General features: G+C 36.0%; 1 protein-coding gene across 9 annotated transcripts in view; it reads left to right on the top strand.

Annotated features, from left to right (window-relative positions):
* Positions 1-18,895, top strand: part of LOC149792377 (uncharacterized) — a 113,982-nt gene that overhangs the window by 70,339 nt on the left and 24,748 nt on the right. For 7 of the 9 annotated variants that reach the window (XM_089970960.1, XM_089970964.1, XM_089970959.1 and 4 more), the window contains 2 exons: positions 4,352-4,402; positions 16,641-16,821. In XM_089970960.1, coding sequence (XP_089827086.1) covers positions 4,352-4,402; positions 16,641-16,782 — 193 coding nt within the window. In that variant the 3' untranslated portion in view covers positions 16,783-16,821. Of the gene's footprint in view, positions 1-4,351; positions 4,403-9,410; positions 11,819-16,640; positions 16,822-18,895 lie in introns of those variants that run through there. The other 2 variants (XM_089970967.1, XM_089970965.1) reach the window with 2 other exon arrangements.

The following is an 18,895-nucleotide window of genomic DNA, read 5'->3' as shown; positions in this document are numbered from 1 at the left end:
TCTTCATATTAGTTCATTATTTGGTCTCTTTTCTTTCTCCTTTTCTTTCTTTTTTCTTTTTCTTCTTTTCTTCTGTTTCTTGCGTTGTCCTCTGCTGAGTAAGTGTTGCAAGTGTAGATGGCTTAGAGTGTTCCTTTCCCTTCAACATTTAGGGAGGAACTGGTGATGCTATTGTTGAGGTGGGTGGAATTGTTATTACCAGATTTTCTCAGTATTGAAGTTCGGTAACTATTGAGTCGGCGTAGATCACTCATGCTATCCTTCCGGAATTCTCTCTCCTATTCTCTGCTGTCTTATGTGGCTGCTTACTTCGTTTATTCTTTTCTGTCGTTATTTTCTCAAATCAAAAATATCGTTGTCATCTTCTTCTGCACTTTCAGATTTCAGCCCTTTTCAACCGTAAAGGCATGATCTTCAAATGTACGCAGGGCAGTGGCGGGTAACAATTGCGTCGCTGGCGTCATTCTATTGCTTCTGTGCTGCTTTTTCCTATACTCACTGTGTAATATGGCATGATTGTCTGTGTTTCATTTACTGCGCTTTCGCCCATTCGGTCTTGTGTGAAGGATTACTGCTAGCAAAGCTAGCTACTCAGTTTCTCGTCGGACTGTAAGTAAACAAATGCTTCCATCCGACACATTACACATTACACATAGTCAGGTGGGCAAGGAACCATGCACCTCAATCACGCTTTTCGGGGTTAAGTGACGAGTGGGAATATGAACAAGTATTCGTATATAAGGCATGACTGTTTGTTTACATGGAATTTAAGTTGCATTCACATCTTCTGGCATCTGATTAATGCCTGTAGAACAGTCAACTTAATTTCCCAACGGGTGGTGTACTGCAACCACTCGTAAATTTAATGTGCTCAAAGCGTACTGCTTAGTCGTCAGGTGGGTAAGGAGCACACAGTTGACAATACCACGGTTCCGTCGGTATTAGAAAAGAGAGAATCAGAACACGCACTCTTTTGAAAATAGGATGTCAGCATTGCAACTGTTAAAGTCGCCCGGTAAGAAAATACAACACACACTAGTCCTAGGTTTAAACGAATTGAAGAACGTCCACCTCTCACTATATACCACCCACTGCATGGGGCCGAGATTTTTTTAAGAGAATGAAAGGTCCTCTGTTTCCATTCTGCATTTCTCATCTTCTAAAAGCCTATGCTGCCCCTCTGTGTCTCTTCCCATTCTTATTTTTCTCTAAACATTTGTTCACACTTGACATCATATACAATGTCCCGAGTTATTTCTAAATATATGGTGAGGGTATACTATCAACATATGACGAAGTGTCAGAACATCTTGAAGTTTTTGCATGTCAGGAATGTCATGTACCATTTCGTTGGAAATATCTGCCTCCTGGAAAAGGAAGCTGCTTCTCATTCATTCGTTTTTCGTTTGTTGGCTCTGTCCGATTTTCGGATGCTTTCATATGATCTATTCTATGCTGAGGACTTGTTTTCTCTGCTTAGCTTCCCCTATGATGATGGCACGGGCTAAGCACATCTCGTGTTTTCGTTGTCAATTTGGACTATACTGCGCTTGGTACTGCACATGTCATCCAGCAATAACACTTTTCATGTGATCCGCTGCCTCTAGGAGGTGAAACGTGAGTCGTGTGCAGAGTGGTGTTTCCGTCGGTCATTATATTAAACTCGTCAGTAGCATGTATAACGTGTTGAATTGTGTGGATGTCTTTGGATAGTGTTAATTCTTGTGGTGTCCTAAACTCAATTCAAGCCGTAGAATTCAAACTCTCGTAACAACTGGAGTGACTTTCAGACTTGAATAGTATAAATTTCATAGTATACTTATATGAAGTGGGTTTTCAATTTTCTGGAAAATAGCTATTGCGTCTCTCAAATGTGAAAAAATTTTTTTATCAAGTTACTGAACGACTTTCGTTTAATTAGATCTGGATTCATTTAGTCAAGTCACAGAAGTTGAAGATGTTGGTTCAGGCTCATTCCATATCATCATTGAAATCACTGGCTTGTACTTGTGATAGCACTTCAGTTAGCGCATGGGGAGACGCCGAAAGTCCTTGTCGTTTCTGTGAATCTCCTGGCTTTGTCTCTGCAGAGTGAGATCGTTTCATCATGATTCTAAATATTGATTGGAATATATATATATATATATATATATATATATATATATATATATATATAGAGAGAGAGAGAGAGAGAGAGAGAGAGAGAGAGAGAGAGAGAGATCTTCTATATCCCTCACGAGAAATGATTTTAGGCTCCAGAATGAACAAAGCGTCAGAGAAATGGAATGACAGGGCAATAAAGGGACAAAAGGTAAAAATGCATTTTATCGGTGCGAAGAAGAACTGCGTTGGTCTTCAGAGTGTCCCAGAAAACAGAACGAGCAGAAGAAAACGCGGCATTCTTCATAAATGATGAACAAAACGCCCATTACAGTCAATAATTGCAAGGCCAAACAGTGAGAAGAATGAATAGGAAGAAGTAAGATCAATGACGAAATTCAAAAAGCAGATGGTAAAAGAAAGAAAGAAAGAAAGAACAAAGAGAAAACGAAAGAAAGAAGGAATGACGTAATCAACTTTTGTGATGGTATTTTATTGTGATTCTTATTCCAAGAGAAAATACCAGAACACGCGCATCTTTGTACTTATTTGTTATTATATGGCTGCAATACTGAATCTCATTCACACACGCACATCATCAAATCATGGTGGATGAGATTTATATTTTTATTTGATTTGGCAATCGTTTAGTAATATCTCTTTAATACAATATATATATATATATATATATATATATATATATATATATATATATATATATATATATATATATATATATATATATATGGCCCTGTAAATGATCGCATGGTGTTGTTAAAATTGTAATCACATCTGCTTTGTCTGTCTCATCCCCTATCCACGACCAAGTCCCACTTCTCATGCGGATGATTAGGAAGTGGTAGTAGTAACTGCTTCTGACAGCTCACTGGAAGTGAGCGTAGTAATACTGTAGAAGATTAGAAGCTGCACGACGAGAAGGCATCTTTATTTTGGGTTATGCAGTCTCATTTGTCTCAGATACTTTAATTCCTCAGACTCTTGTAACACACGCACAGTTTTGTTTCCACTCACCTCCTTCTGTCCTTCACAATTCAACGTTTTCCTCTCTTCCTTTTGTTCTTCTTCTTCTTCTTCTTCTTCTTCTTCTTCGCTAGCCTATGTACAATTGGCTGATCGAAGAGACATTTATGTGCTTCGAGTCTGTGAATTTCATCGGATGCGGCGACAAAACATCGCATCCAATCAAAACACAACTTTAATGGACTGGTAAATAAACCATTTTCCACTGCCTGCCCGTGCTTGTACAAATACCTTTCACTAAAATACACCTGTAATGGATTACATCTAGTACATATTCATACTTTCGATGTTAAACTTACAACGTATCCTTTTTAGGTTTCACATGGACGATTTTAACAAAGGAGTTTCATAAAATACACTAGAGGGCAAACGAATGATATTGGTCCATTGCCTCCCAATCCCCCTATATACAATTACTAACGTTTCAAGACCTAAGATGTATTTATTGCATTGTTACTCTCTAGTATATACCAATATTTAATGGCTAAAATCTTCCTTGATTTTACAGAGAAAGTTAACATAAACATTGTTTTTATCCGATTAGCTGATACTTAATGTTTGCCATTTTCCATGTTTTACCCCAGTGCTGGTATTGGTCACAAGACAGTTATCATACGTTAGGTATTTAATGGATTGAAACTAAAAAGGCTAATATTTGTTTCATTTTTTTATAAAACACTTATGCATTGTAAATACATTATCTAATTGACCGATGGTGACACACATTCAGAAACAGTTCTAAGTCCTTAGGTTGCTCATATTTTGTGAGAAGGAAAATAAACTCTCTTGTAATATTGACTGTAGGAGTCAGCATGCTGAACGGTCACACATCGTCAGTAGTTACTGCTACTTAGTTGTAAAGCGATGCATGCAATATCAGTAGAGGTAATGGAAACGAATGGACTGGATTGATTCTTTCTCTTCTACTTAATGCAGTCTCCCGCTATTGCAGATATCTTGGAGTTGTTATATATTTTCAGATGGGGTAATGCTTCGTGCTTTGATTCCGTTCCAGATGTTCAGAAACATAAAACCCGCCTTTTACCAGCTATTCACAATCGATGAACGTAGGATTTATACTATTTGAAACGAACTCTCGTGAACATACCTTGTTTACGGTTGGGAAGTCATTCATATTCTCTGTTCTTTTTTCATTCTTTTCTGTTTTAGCGCAACAGTACATGGTTATGCTTTTCTTTTCCACTTCCAGCCATGTCAACAGAGAAAAGATGAGCCATTCAGCTTCTTCGAATGAAAGGAGGTATGTTCCAATATCAATAAATCATGAAAACATGTTCTTGCAAAACCGCACCAACTTACGTAATCGAATGTCTTGTAACAGAATACGCCTTTAAGAATACCCAAGCTTGCCACATTCAACAGTACAAGATTATGGATAGTATCATTTGTATATTTATACGTCTACACAGAACAAACGATGCACAGGTTTTCGAACACCTACGAGTCAGTCTTCTGTCCACAGAGTACTTATGTAGAAAATAATATATAAACAAATAGTCATACATACTACAGTATAAAATTCATTAAGCATAATTAGCTAGTATTACAGGTTTACACAGTTGATAATTCGATGTTTTCTAACATGGGCAAGCCATTGTTTTTGTGAACAGGGGACATACACCGACCATTTTATATAACCAATAATTAATTCATTTTACTAAATTCATTTACACAGAGTAACGGGATAAATGAAAACAACGTATACACATAATAATGCGTGTATTGCACTTGCAACATTTCCACTATTCTACATGATTCAATCATTTGCACGTGCATAAGAGTATATTTGTAACACATGTCGAAAAGTTCTACACCCTTTTTCTGGATGATCCCTTCTTTGGTCATATAAGTATTTGTGTTTTGACAGAATCTATATATGTATCCCCATGAAAAGCTAAAACAAGGAAATCGTGGAGTCTACAATATATCATATTTGTAGGAATCATTCATGTATATTTGTTGGCATTTGTCGTTTACGTATAAATATGAAGCACACTTTCTCCAAATTATCCTAGGTGTTTCTTGCATAAGTATCACAATTTCGACCAATCCTGGATGGCGTAAGATCTATGTAGGTGTGTATGAAAGTGTATGAGCATGTCTGTGTGAATATTGATCTTACGAGGAGTTTTAACTACAGAATTACATTCTAGATATTTATCTGCAGGGGTCAAGTATTAGGAATGTGGAAACCAATAATTGTAATAGTCACCGGTAGTCTGTATGTTATTATTCAGGTCAAGGACGAATAATCTATATTCACATTGTATTTTGTAACCGATGGCTAAAAGGTTATCACGTGATGCTTGGATCGAAACGTTTAAACTTTTATTATCAATTCATCATCTTTGGCACAGTTTCTGAAAACCATTGAATTTAGAAGTCAAATTTCAAAAGAACAATATTATCCAAATTTTCTATCAGAATATTTTATATGGCCCATACAACAAAATTATCACATTGAATGACATAAGGAGCAGGCACAGAGACATTTGCAATTTCAAATATATTACGCTTCAAAGAATCGCAGTACGACCATTGTTCAATCAATTACAATTTCTCTTCTTTAAACATTATAGATTAGTGCAAACTGAATTCCTTCATTAAAATAATGATGACAACTCTAACGGGAATGCTCATTTTAGGGGGCATAGCCATCGCTATCGGTATTTGCATAGCTGGTAGCATTTGCCCTACACAAAACTACATCTGTACTTTGTTCCGAGTCATCGGTTACAACAGTGTTGATGTGGTGTAGAATATCGTTGAAGCCATGAGGCCGTGGTATAATCACAAGCCAAATCAAACAAGATGTTTTTCTCGAATCACTATAAAACAAACACTCACATATATATATATATATATATATATATATATATATATATATATATATATATATATATATATATATATATATATATATAAGAATCTTTGGCAAGTATTAATAATATGCGCACATTCCCTACTCAAACATAACTTAAAACGACTGCTAAAAATGTTATCTGTTTAAAAACATCGTGTAAAAAAGCACAGTACAAATACACCTGTTAAGTCAAATGTTCTATGAACAAAATGCATCAACAATATTCACCTTAGTGACCGTCGTTTGCATTTGCTCAGTCGTTTCGGTACATTTGACAGCAGTCTCGAGATCGACAGTCACGGTCGATACTGTTTACTTGTTGTATTACCTTATTATATATGGAGCACTTCTCAATATTCTGGTTGAATAGGCGCAAAGGATCAAAGCTGAAATCTAGGGTGCCATATAGGTTGCGGCAGCGGTACTTGGTGTGCGGAGACATCGGTGCTTCATATGGGGTATGTTAACAGCATTATGTAGTGCTTAATGTCCACGGTCTGTTATCACACTGTGTGGCATGTACGACACCACGGTCTACGAAGCAGTTTCGAAGCGCTGTTTAGCTTTAAGGTCCAGTTTACACTATCGGTGAGGTGGTGAAGTGGATCCTGCACGATATACCGAACATTTGTACTTATCTGGGCCTACCACACATGCGGCCGAACAGATCATCTCCTATCTGCTATTTGGCTGTTCCAGGCAGAATGTTCCTGGCGCGGAAGTTAAATCGGTCCACACTATATGAGTGCAAAGGCATAATTTGTTTTCTCGTCTTACCTTGTTTGGAAGAGACGACCGCAGCTCGTTCCATGTCACATGTTGAAGACAATATGTTATACACACTGCAGAAGCCTGGTCCTCCTCGTAGGTCTAAAAGTCATTGTAAGTTACAGAAGGTCTTCTTTGGAGTAGCGCTTAGGTTATTAAAGCACAAGGCGGTGTTGTAAGGCCGCAGTGTGGGCTTCATCATGTTGCTCTTTGACGCTAATGTCAACCGTTTGATGTATGTGCCATTGTTGGCAAGGATAATGGGTCGGTGTATTGTGTAATTGCGTTGTAACTACCGACATGAAGATAACGATACATCAATCAAGCAGTATGTAATGAGTAACCAGTAAAACATCATTAATATTGCTCCAGGGACGAATACATATAGCTGCTTGGCTGTAATCTAGTCCAGGGATTAGTAATGTTGCTTTTCTCTGTTCCAGGAATGGCTGCTCCCATGATCTCGAGATATCAACCATACGTACACAAATGACATGAATGAGTCAAAGTCGTGTCTTTAGGGAAGGTGTTTTCGGTCTCTAACAGGTAAAAGAGTAAAAGAAGGCGGGCCAGATTGAGTCACCCCATGTCTTCTTTATCAGGCGGAAAAACTTCGATAGCACAGACCAAGGTACGGGCCAAGATTAGATTAGCCATCATAGCAGTGCATGTGATTCCGAATTACATACTACTGACCCAGATGCCCGCTTGGCTGCATTGAGCGTCACTTTGTTGGAGGTCTTTTACAATCACTCCATAAGACCAGCTGTCAGCGCCTTTTGGCCAGTTTCTTGCTGTTGCACTGCTGATCGCCCACAATGTTGCCAAACAGAGCACGAGCACATACAAGCGATGAACCTACCTGAATGAACAAGAAGTCCACTGAAACACTTTGAGCAAATTATTCCTCTTGACCTTTTCTCTGCCCATGGTTGCGACCTTGTTGCGGTTAGAGGCTGAATATCAAAATAGTTATCAGAAAAATCATAACTCTGCCTTGAACACATTTTTCGTTCCAACAACGTCCCGCTTGTTTTTGGCACATTCATCGACTTGAGACACCGTGTCGCAGCAAACTACTTGCTCTTGTTTCTTGTACTAGAGATAAAGCGCTTGTTGCTACCATAAATAACAGTAGACGGTACTACCCGTGACTGTTGACCCAGATTGGACACCTACACATAATCCCTCTGGAAAGTCCTTTCTAGCAGCCGAGCAGGTATAATCATTCCTTGGATGTGCAAGCAGATTGTAAAAGTTGTGTGGGAAACGCACGGCATCAGCTCAGTGCAGTAGTATGTTTCAGCCACTACGTCCAGAACTGCGTCAAGATGCCTCATTGTCGTGACACTGAATTCAGACACGCCTGGACGAAATGGTGCGGGCGACTATGCACAACTTTCTCTTTCTTAAATCCAATTCACGGGGGAAATCATGAAATTACCAACCTTCCTGACCCATAAGCCTCGACGTTCAGCGACGATCTGCAAAGCAGCATGTGTGGATAATCTGGGAACTGTAGCAGCAGACCTGCAAACAGACGGCTCAGAGCATAGGTTCGCTTTTCATTCGCAGTCACTTTGCATCAACTCTCTTCAGTATGATGTTCGATGTCATGTTTGCTGATGCCTTCCGCTTCCGTGACTACGGAGCTGTGATCGACAACAGATACTGCACTAATGACAAGTTCTTCAATCTTAGGAGGCTGTAAGAAGTGGATGATCGTGATTTCTTATATGCTGACTACTGTTCTCCGAATGCAAATTTGAGTTTCACATGCATCAGAGTATAGACAATTTTCTCTCATATTTTGGCAAATTTGGTCTGACAGTCAGGATCGAGAAGACAGGGGTGATGCACCAGGAAGGTTTTACGTAGATTTTACAGCTACATTAAACTATCAAACCCTCCTTGCAGTGGACGAGTTCACCTTGTCCCGGAAGCACACCGTCACTTGACGTCCACTTTGTTGACGACACAAACGCCAGACGTATTAAAGCATTTTAGGCCTTTGTGAATCTCAGTACTGAAACACATCCTCTTTTGATCACGCAAACGCATGCGGAATATCCTGTCAAGTGTGCCACAGACATTTCAAAACACACATTGACCTGATCAGCCACTCACTTACATAAACCAAACCATTTAGTGGTGTCATAGCCATCTTCGTACTCGATTCACGAGCAATTTATATTTCTTTTCCGCAAAGCTCATAATGAACAGGCCTTTAAAAGCACGTAGATGGCTCTAACGATAATACTGAGGCCTGTGCCTAAAAACGACAAATATTCCTTAATGAGTTTAAGCAATTACGTTAAGAAAAAGTAAAATTACTAAGAACAATTTTATTATATAGCATATGTTCTTCCGAATGTGTTTTTTATAAATAAAATGAGGCAGACATTGCTTTCCAATATTATAAAAGTAATTAAAAAAAATTGTTACTTTTTATTCACTCTTAAATGAGATTTATTAATTTTAGATAAATATTAACCTCTTGAAAATTCACTGCGTTTTTGTTGACTCGACTGTACTTTATATAACGAAAACAATATATGTAATGTTAAAACGTCGTTGAATTCTCGTGCTTTAAATTGACGATTATGTTTTCTTTCAGTTGCGTTCAATGGGATTATAACAATAAAGATACCAACTTCTAAAGAATGATGGCCGACGTTTGCAAGATATGCATCATAGCATTTTACACGAAATATTAGCCTCCACTCATCTTTGTTAGGATAAGAAGTACACTGAATGTACGTGATAACGTGATAACTGTAGAAACTATATATATATATATATATATATATATATATATATATATATATATATATATATATATATATATACGAATACATATCAAATTACAATTTGCATAATATTTACAAACGAACACATGCCAAATACAACTTTTTCGGCTATCAAGAACGCGAACAGATTAATAATTTCCGAGAAGCAAACTTCAAAACCATAAATACGGGTTTGGACAAAATATTTTTTGGCACCAAAGATGGACACATTCATGGCATTTCATATTTAACTGTACCTCATAAAAATGTTTTATAAATTGATCATTACTTTCCATGTTTCTTTATTTTACATTTTTAATAAACGTTATTTTTTCCATATGGAGTATAAAAGAAAGACATTATAATATTCAATATTTTCGATGCACCATGTGTATTTGCGATAGGAAATTTATGTCCATTGCCAGCAAACACGCACTCACTCGTCTTCAGACGCTTAATAGTTTAAGTTCCGAATGATGCAAGCAAAGCAAATGATTTAATATATAAAGAGCATTTGCTTACCATCATTCGTACAATATCGAAAGACGTTCGATTTTGTCTATAAATAGTTTATGAATGGCTACTTCTCATCGCAGTCAGTACATACTAAAATCAAGATATATGTCAAAACAGAGGTGACGATAGTGGATACATTGGAAGTATTTCATGCTACATTTTTAATTTAAATAATAGCGCTTGCAATCGATAAGTAAATGTTTACCATACTACACTTACATTTATAGCTATGTTGAAAGTGTCATTAATGCGTTCATAAGGTACGCTATAGATGCCATATTTTCCTAATAGTCATGAATCATGAAGTCAGGATGATTATTAAACATTCTAAACAAAACGAGGAGATTTAGAGTGCAACTCTCAAAATTGATTATATTTCATTTGTCTTTCTACACCATTATTATCACAATAGTTCATTATGCGCAGATTGATTTCATTACGGCAAATCATGTTCGCAACTAGCAACATAGTACGGATATAATCATGTTTGGATGTTTCCTGTCCATTAGTTCACTTGTTTCCGCACAATAACATAAGTATCTACTATCTACCTTTACTAGCCTTTAACAGCCATTGTATGTGGATTACATTTGGGGCAAGACACAGACCTATCGATGTCGAACTCAATAAAAAGGTCAAATTTATACTGAAAGAACGAAAAATGATGTCACGCAATAACTGTTATATCATATATCTTGACAAACTTACAAGTAATCTTGAATCTGAGATGAGAAACTTATTAATTTTGGGATCAAAAGGTCATTGGTCAAGATCGAAGTGTCTATAAGAATACAAACATGGCTTTCACGTGATATCTTACTATAACCAAACTTTATTAGACAAGGAAGATGATATTCAATTTGGGGTAAGTCGGTCAAAGATGAAGGTCACGTGGACATAAGAAAGGAAAACAATTTCTAAAAATTTAGTAGATGAGTTTCATTTGAGAATAAGTAGACACCTATTGACCTTGGGACTGAAAAGTCAATGTCGAAGGGATTCCGAACGTAATTACATTATCACATGGCGGGTGCATAATGTACCGTTTTCGGTACTCTTGCTTGAGAATGATGTAAAAATCATTTGTAATCGCACTGAAAACATGTATGTCACTTAATCTTCTTGGAAACAATATAGCATTTAATGTATTTTTAAATCTTTACCCTTTTATTTGAGGATACATATTGTAAAGACATTCAGCTAAGTTTCAGCCAAACTGAAAATATAGTCCTTTTTACGAGAACTATGTAACATGCGCTTATGTTCATTAGTATACGTACACTGCAGACATCATAGCGATATGACTGAAACTGTTAACGCGTCGTTAAACATCAAAACACACACACGGACATATACACGCTATTAGGAAAGTTGGTTATAAACACTAAAACAAAAGCATAATAACGTTTGTCTCGTGTCTTTTGCGTGAATATACATTCGCGTATAGACACCAGTACAATCAATACAAATGCACGAGTACTTGCATGTGAATGTTCATAGATGTTTTTAAATTAAACTTTCTTAACGAATGTATTAATATATGTATATATCAATATATTATATTTGAGTATAGTTTTATTGATAAATGTATCATATCCTGTATCAACTGTCGTGTTTTTCTGTTTAAAATTATCACATTTTGCAGGTAGTATAACCAAATGAATGTGTGCGTCACTGAATCCCACGGTTTATAATTGTGTTACTACCCCTGCCTTATGAAATAAATAAATAAATTTGTCTGAAAGAAGTTAAATCGTTGGCTTTATCTTTCAACATCGTCATTCATCCCTTGCACTCTATAATACAAGTTACATATCGTTCTAATGACCTTCCTCACTTTGAGAACAACTTGAATTCAAACTCGATTTGTTGTAACATCGAATGCACAATAATTCATATCTAGATATATAACCTGCCTTTGACAAGTTCAGTTCGGTTATTGTATTGTGCTTTCGGTTTATAAAACAAAAAGGTTTATATGTCGTTCTATTTTCTTATGCTATCCAAAATTTGTTTCCTCCTTTCCCTCCCCCGTTCCATTTATTATATTGTTTTCAAAAACAGTTTTTTTCTTTAGCACCAATTATTGTCCGTGTACACAAAGGTATCATGCCAAAATGAATCTATAAAGAAGTCAGTAAACGCTTGTATCGTACATTTCCTAACTAACAATTTTAAATGATAAATGATTTGATTCTCTATTGTCAAAACTGCATCATTCTTATTGGAATTATTTCTTACATCCTATGAATTTTGTCCAAAATAAGTATTTAGTTGTCATTCTTTACTTCGCCTATTAGTTTTATTTTCTTAATGGATTTTTTGCTTACTCCATTCTTAACACACAGTTCCAAAGTACTTCCAATTTCTTTTGTTCTATATCTTTTCGTATTCGTGTCCTGACTTTGAAGCAACATTTTGCACATATTGCGAGTTCGATTTTCCTTATTACATTTGTGGACTAACATATTAGAACTGCTTTCTATGCCAACGTGCTGTTACGTAATCACTCATTTGAATTGTTCTTCATTAGACGAACATTTTCAATGATTATCATAACGTCTTGGACAAATATATGTTTCATATGCATGCACACGCGCATTTGGTATGTAGTGCCTTATTGTATTCAATTTAAATATGTATACTTAAGTTTAATCACTCCCTACAGGCTTTGTAACCTTGTAAAACTTTAATACTGCCTATAATGAGGTAATGAGTTTGCTATATTTGCAGCTGTATTTGTGAAACAAATATATAGTTAGGAATCAATGCAAGTAGATTATTTTTTCAATATCTGTTACTGGAAACCAGCCCGAACAATGCAATGTACGCTTGTCCCTCTATACCCTCTATAACAAAACGTTGGATGGCATCTTACGTTAAACACCTTAACACATCAGTGACTGCAGACAGCCTGAACTGATATTGTATCAGTTGTAGCGTCCGTTCCACAATACGTTCTATCCATGAGTAAGATATGTCTTGGACAACGTAGATGTGGTTAGTTTTCAGTACATGCATCTTTTTTTGAGTTTAGAATGAAGAAAGATGCAGAGATGTGCAACTCATTGCACCTTCTTATATCCTTTTTTTTGTTCTCGCTCATTTTGTCCTTTTCTCTATTTCGTATGTTTGCCACGTAGCTTCATTCATTCATCTTCTTTTCCGTGGTTCCGGTTGTTGAATTTACCAGGCTAATAAATAATGCATACATGAGAATCTTGTATAATTATTGAAATACATCACACGTTATAAGTGAATTATAAAGATGGCAGGGGTGTCTTCTAAATTTAAAGAACATCAGTAGATTCAGAAGTCAATCTAAACTGTGTAAAAGATGTGTACGCATACTAGGGTCTCAACACCTAGTTATGTGCCCCTCTTATTTCATAACTGCCTGTCTTTTGTCAATACATTTACACATAATATCCATTTAGCACAGAGAGATTATATTCTAATTTTCCTTTACATCAGCTATCAATGTATTTCTTGAGAGATTCTAGTTACTCTATTCCAAATACAAAGTTCTGCACATATCCCTATTATATTCATGCATATCCTCGACGTTACATTTCATTTACAGTACGAATTCGATTCTCCTCCTTCTACCTTTTGTTGGATTGATATAATTAAGTTGCTGTGTCCGACAATGTCCGATAATATACATACCTCCATACCCGGCCTAGAAACCTGACATAAACATGTCCGGTCTCTTTCCAACATTATTTTGTCCTGCATACTCGGATAACTCTATTTTCAGAAATATAAGAATTATTTACAATGATGGCACGACAGTCATCATTTTTCAGTGACTCAACGGTCTTCATGAACAAAGGGGAAAAGAAGAAATCAATAAACGTTTCATCAGCAAAGTAAACTGCATTACAAAATTTTATTAGTTCACTAATTATTTAAACAATGTTTCGTTTATCATTTTCCACAAGTAACTATGGCTCCCTTCCCTTGTTTTCCTACAAGACTATTATCAAACTTAGCACATCAATTACCCACGTTCAGAGCTTGCTCTACTTTGTCGCAAACACATGCTAAACATAGTTACAAACGCATGCTAAACCTTGTCATAAGCACATGCTAAACTTAGGCATAAACATATACTCAAACTAGTGATAAACATCCTCTAAACCTAGTCGTTAACATTCTCTCAACCTAGTCGTACACACTTGCTAAACCTAGTCATAAAACGATAATAAACCTAGTCATAAACATACGCTAAACCTAGTCATAAACATCCTCTAAACCTAGTCATAAACATCCTCTAAACCTAGTCATAAACATCCTCTAAACCTAGTCATAAGCATCCTCTAAACCTAGCCATAAACATCCTCTAAACCTAGTCATAAACATCCTCTAAACCTAGTCATAAACATCCTCTAAACCTAGTCATAAACATCCTCTAAACCTAGTCATAAACATCCTCTAAACCTAGTCATAAACATCCTCTAAACCTAGCCATAAACATCCTCTAAACCTAGTCATAAACATCATCTAAATCTAGTTATAAACGCATGCTAAGACTAGTGATGAGAACGAGCTAAACAGTCACAAACACATGCTAAACCTAGTGATAAACACGTGCTAAACTTAGTCATAAGCTGCCTCTACACTTAGTCATAAACATCCTCTAAACCCAGTCATAAACACACGCCAAACGTAGTCATAAACACATGCTGAACCTAGTCATAAACACATTATAAATCTAGTCATAAATACATGCTAAACATAGTCATATACACATGCTAAACGTAGTCATGAACACACGTTAAACCTAGTCATAAACACATGCTAAATCTAGTCATGAACACACGTTAAACCTAGTCATAAATACATGCAAAATCTAGTCCTAAACACACCCCAAACGTAGTCATAAACATGTACCGACCATAGTCATAAACACATGCTAAACATAGTCATACACACATACTAAACATAATCACAAACACACGTCAAACGTAGTCATAAACACATCCCGAACCTAGTCATAAATACAAGCTAAACATAGTCATAAATACATGCTAAACATATGCATACACACATGCTAAACATAATCATAAACACACGCTAAACATAGTCATACACACATGCTAAACATAGACATAAACACATGCTAGCCATAGTCATACACAAATGCTAAACATAGTCATACACACATGCTAAACATAATCATAAACACATGCTAAACATAGTCATAAATACATGCTAAACATATACATACAGACATGCTAAACATAATCATAAACACACGCTAAACATAGTCCTACACACATGCTAAACATAGACATAAACACATGCTAGCGATAGTCATACACACATGCTAAACATAGTCATACACACATGCTAAACATACACACATGCTAAACATAGTCATACACACATGCTAAACATAGTCATATACACATGATAAACACAGTCATAAAGAAACATCAAAACTAGTCATATGCATCCTCTAAGCCTAGCCATAAACACACATTAAATAAATTGAGTATCATTTAAATTAAGTTCCTTATATATTTTATTTTTATTTTTGCATATGTTGATGCGATTCAGTACATGTTCACATGGACCAGGACTACACATTTAATATCACATCTTGTACGCAGCAAATAAAAGTACATTTGACTTGGTTATTCTGCATCTACAGGACATAATTGTTACTTCGCAACAAGATATTTGGTTAATTCTTGGTCCTTTTTCGTTAACTATCTTTTCTTCGTGCTTTTCTTCAATCACACTTGATTGATTTTGACAATTAGTAAGGAATTACCTACAGTTTTGTTTCATTGATTTCATGCAGGATATTCCTTTCCTAATGGAGAGATAATTGCAGTATCCCATACTGCCACTGTATATGCACGCCATGGACCTGTGAAACACAATGTATAAAGTGTTGATTTATTGTTGCATTCTTTCAATTTGCTCTAATTCATTGATAACAAACTAACTCATCTCTTAAGTTCCCACCTTAGTAGAAAGCGTGACATTTTTATTTGGTCCTATCTATTCATATCTCTGTCTTTCTGGCAAAGATTATAAGCACAAATATGCAAAAAACATTGGATACAGACAAATGAAAAATATGTTGTTGCTTACGTTTGCATGCATAAGTCTTTTTTTTATAGTTAAGGCGTATCTACTATGTTCAGGGGATGTGGGAGAATAATTTCTATATTGCTTTACAAACACATCTAGTTGGCGAATAGTTCTTTGGAAACTCATAAATTTCCCAACATGCATAAACATCTAATTTTATGATATTAATGGATAGCCTTAACTAGTCAAGACCTTGTACTTGCCTTAGTGTTTCCAGCAGTATAAAAGATTATAGAGTCTAAACTTTTAATAAGTAAGGAATCTATTTTTACATTTGTGTTGTTTGTATAATGTTTTCTGCATTTGGTAAATGATACATCTTGTGTGTGTGTGTGTGTGTGTGTGTCTGTGTCTGTGTGAATTTGTATTTAGATTTGTTATCACCGTTGTTTAAGTGTCAATCGGGAATGTGATATATCTTATTTTATATGTAGATTTGGTATCGCCATTGTTAAAATGGTACTAGGAATTGTGACATGGGTCCAAGAGAAAGAGGCCATCCAGTTTCTTACCAGGGATACTGGAGCTGGTGATGAAACTGGCTGGGACTTTGTATACCATGTTGTCCAATCATGAATAACTTCTACATATGAGTCAGTCATAATTATGCTTCTGGTATGTCAAATAATACATTTATTGCATGTTTTTATTCCTCAAGTAAGTTCAATTTAGGTTATAGACAGACATGTTCCATTTGCAAATATATTCCAAAACTGTTAGCTGTTGATAGAACGAAGATAGGCATCAACATTCGACATTCAACAGTTGTACCAATAGAGACTCCAACGAATGACTTCACAATAGATCCTTGTCATCAAAGGAATAAGAGGGCTTTCATTAGCTTTGCCCAGGGTGATCATGATTCAAAGGATAAAGCTCAGAGTAGAAACTCTACCTTTCTAAGAAAGTGCTTGGTACCTTGGGCAGTGCTAATGAGCTACCTTTAGAAGAGGAAAAAAACCGAAATGATATTCTGTTACAACATGTTGATATAATTTTTTTACGCATGTTGTATATTTTTCTACGATATGGTAATATTAACAGAGTATTGAGAAAGTTAGCAGTTCTTTTTACAATAGTATCTTCAAATCATTCCATTTCGATAATTATTCCCTATCGATTTGTTGATGACTTTCAATCTATTTTGAACTTACTTAGGTACATTTCAAATTTAGACAATATGTTACAAACAGAGCTGCCAAGTTTTCTTCTGAAATTAGAGATGCATTATTTGCAGTCAAGAATACTGATATATGTTTAGCAACGTTAGAATTTTTTGAACTTCCGGTTTGAAGAATGAAACAGCTTTTTTCAAACTGTAACTGTAATCCTAAATCAGATAGTTATAATCCTGCTAAATTTGGGAAAGCATATTACTTCACCCCCACCCCATGGTATTCAGTTACGAGAAATTCCAAAATACACAATTGATCAAATATCTTATAATAATACGTACGATGATGAACCTGCCAAAGCTGAAGAAAAATACCACAAAAGATGAGTGAAAATGAAGGATACAACATACATGTTTCACTGGCTGGGCATTGCTGTGGGTATCATATTACACCAGGAGAGGAAGAGAGAAAAGATGCAGCTTGCGCTGCTTATGCATACATGGACAATGCCCCAGAAGAAATATTCTACGATTTTAGTTGCCAGTTTGACGAGTACTGTTTGAATCGAGAACCTGTTTTTTTTTTTTAATTTTAAAAAACACTCGTTAGTAGTAATAGGGGATACATTACGGACAATGGGAATTAGCATTACAGGGACCCCTGGGTCAGATTACGGACAATGGAAATTTAACATGGCGAAAAATCGTGGGTCAGATTACGGACAAGGGGAATTAACATGGCGAAAAATCGTGGGTCAGATTACGGACAAGGGGAATTTAACATGGCAATAAATCGTGGGACACTCTACGGACAAGGGGAATTTAACATGGGATTTTTTTTAAAAAAATTTTTTAAAAAAGGGGTAGGCAATTCAAAGACTATCTCTTTTCGAGAAATATGGGGGCCCTGAAAAGGGCCTTTGGGTTTTCTTTTCTTCTTCTGCTTCTAATTTCTTCTTTTCCTCCACCAACTTCTTATTTTATCTCCTACACTCTTCTTCTCTTTCTTTTTTTTCTTCTCCTCTTCTTTCTTCTTCTCTTCCTCCTCTTCTTTCTTCTTCTTTTCATTTTCTTCTTCTTTTTCAATTTTTTCGTTCCAATTGCGTATTCTTATTCTTTCCTCTTCATCCTCCTTCTCCTCCTTGATCTCTTTCATGACACCACTAATCTTGTCCTTTGCTTTCCTTAAGTTATTAATTTCCATCTTCACACGATGGGGACTATAGGAATAATGGTCTTCAACCAGTCTTAATAGCATCTGTTCCATTATTCCTAAGTTGTCTAAAACGTCTTGCAAGGTTTGTATTTTGTCCATTTGGTTTGACGCCATCTTCTTTGTATTCTTTGCAGAATGGTTTGAACAACTAATACTGTGGGTTCTTATACGAAAAGCGCGAACGTGAAGGAAAACATCCCCCTAAAACATAAAATGGATCTTACCTAGATGATGACCCAACATCGCGCGGACGTGAAGGAAAACATCCCCCTACTTTCTCATTTCATATAATAAAACCCTAACTTTACTCTTCACATACGCTAAGAAACCCATAATCTACTATTCACACAAACATACCT

Source organism: Sinohyriopsis cumingii, chromosome 9 (assembly GCF_028554795.1).
Source record: "Sinohyriopsis cumingii isolate HCF-2022 chromosome 9, ASM2855479v2, whole genome shotgun sequence".
NCBI lineage: Eukaryota > Metazoa > Mollusca > Bivalvia > Unionida > Unionidae > Sinohyriopsis > Sinohyriopsis cumingii.
The sequence above is the reverse complement of the archived record's forward strand: the minus strand, read 5'-3'. Positions and strand labels throughout refer to the sequence as shown.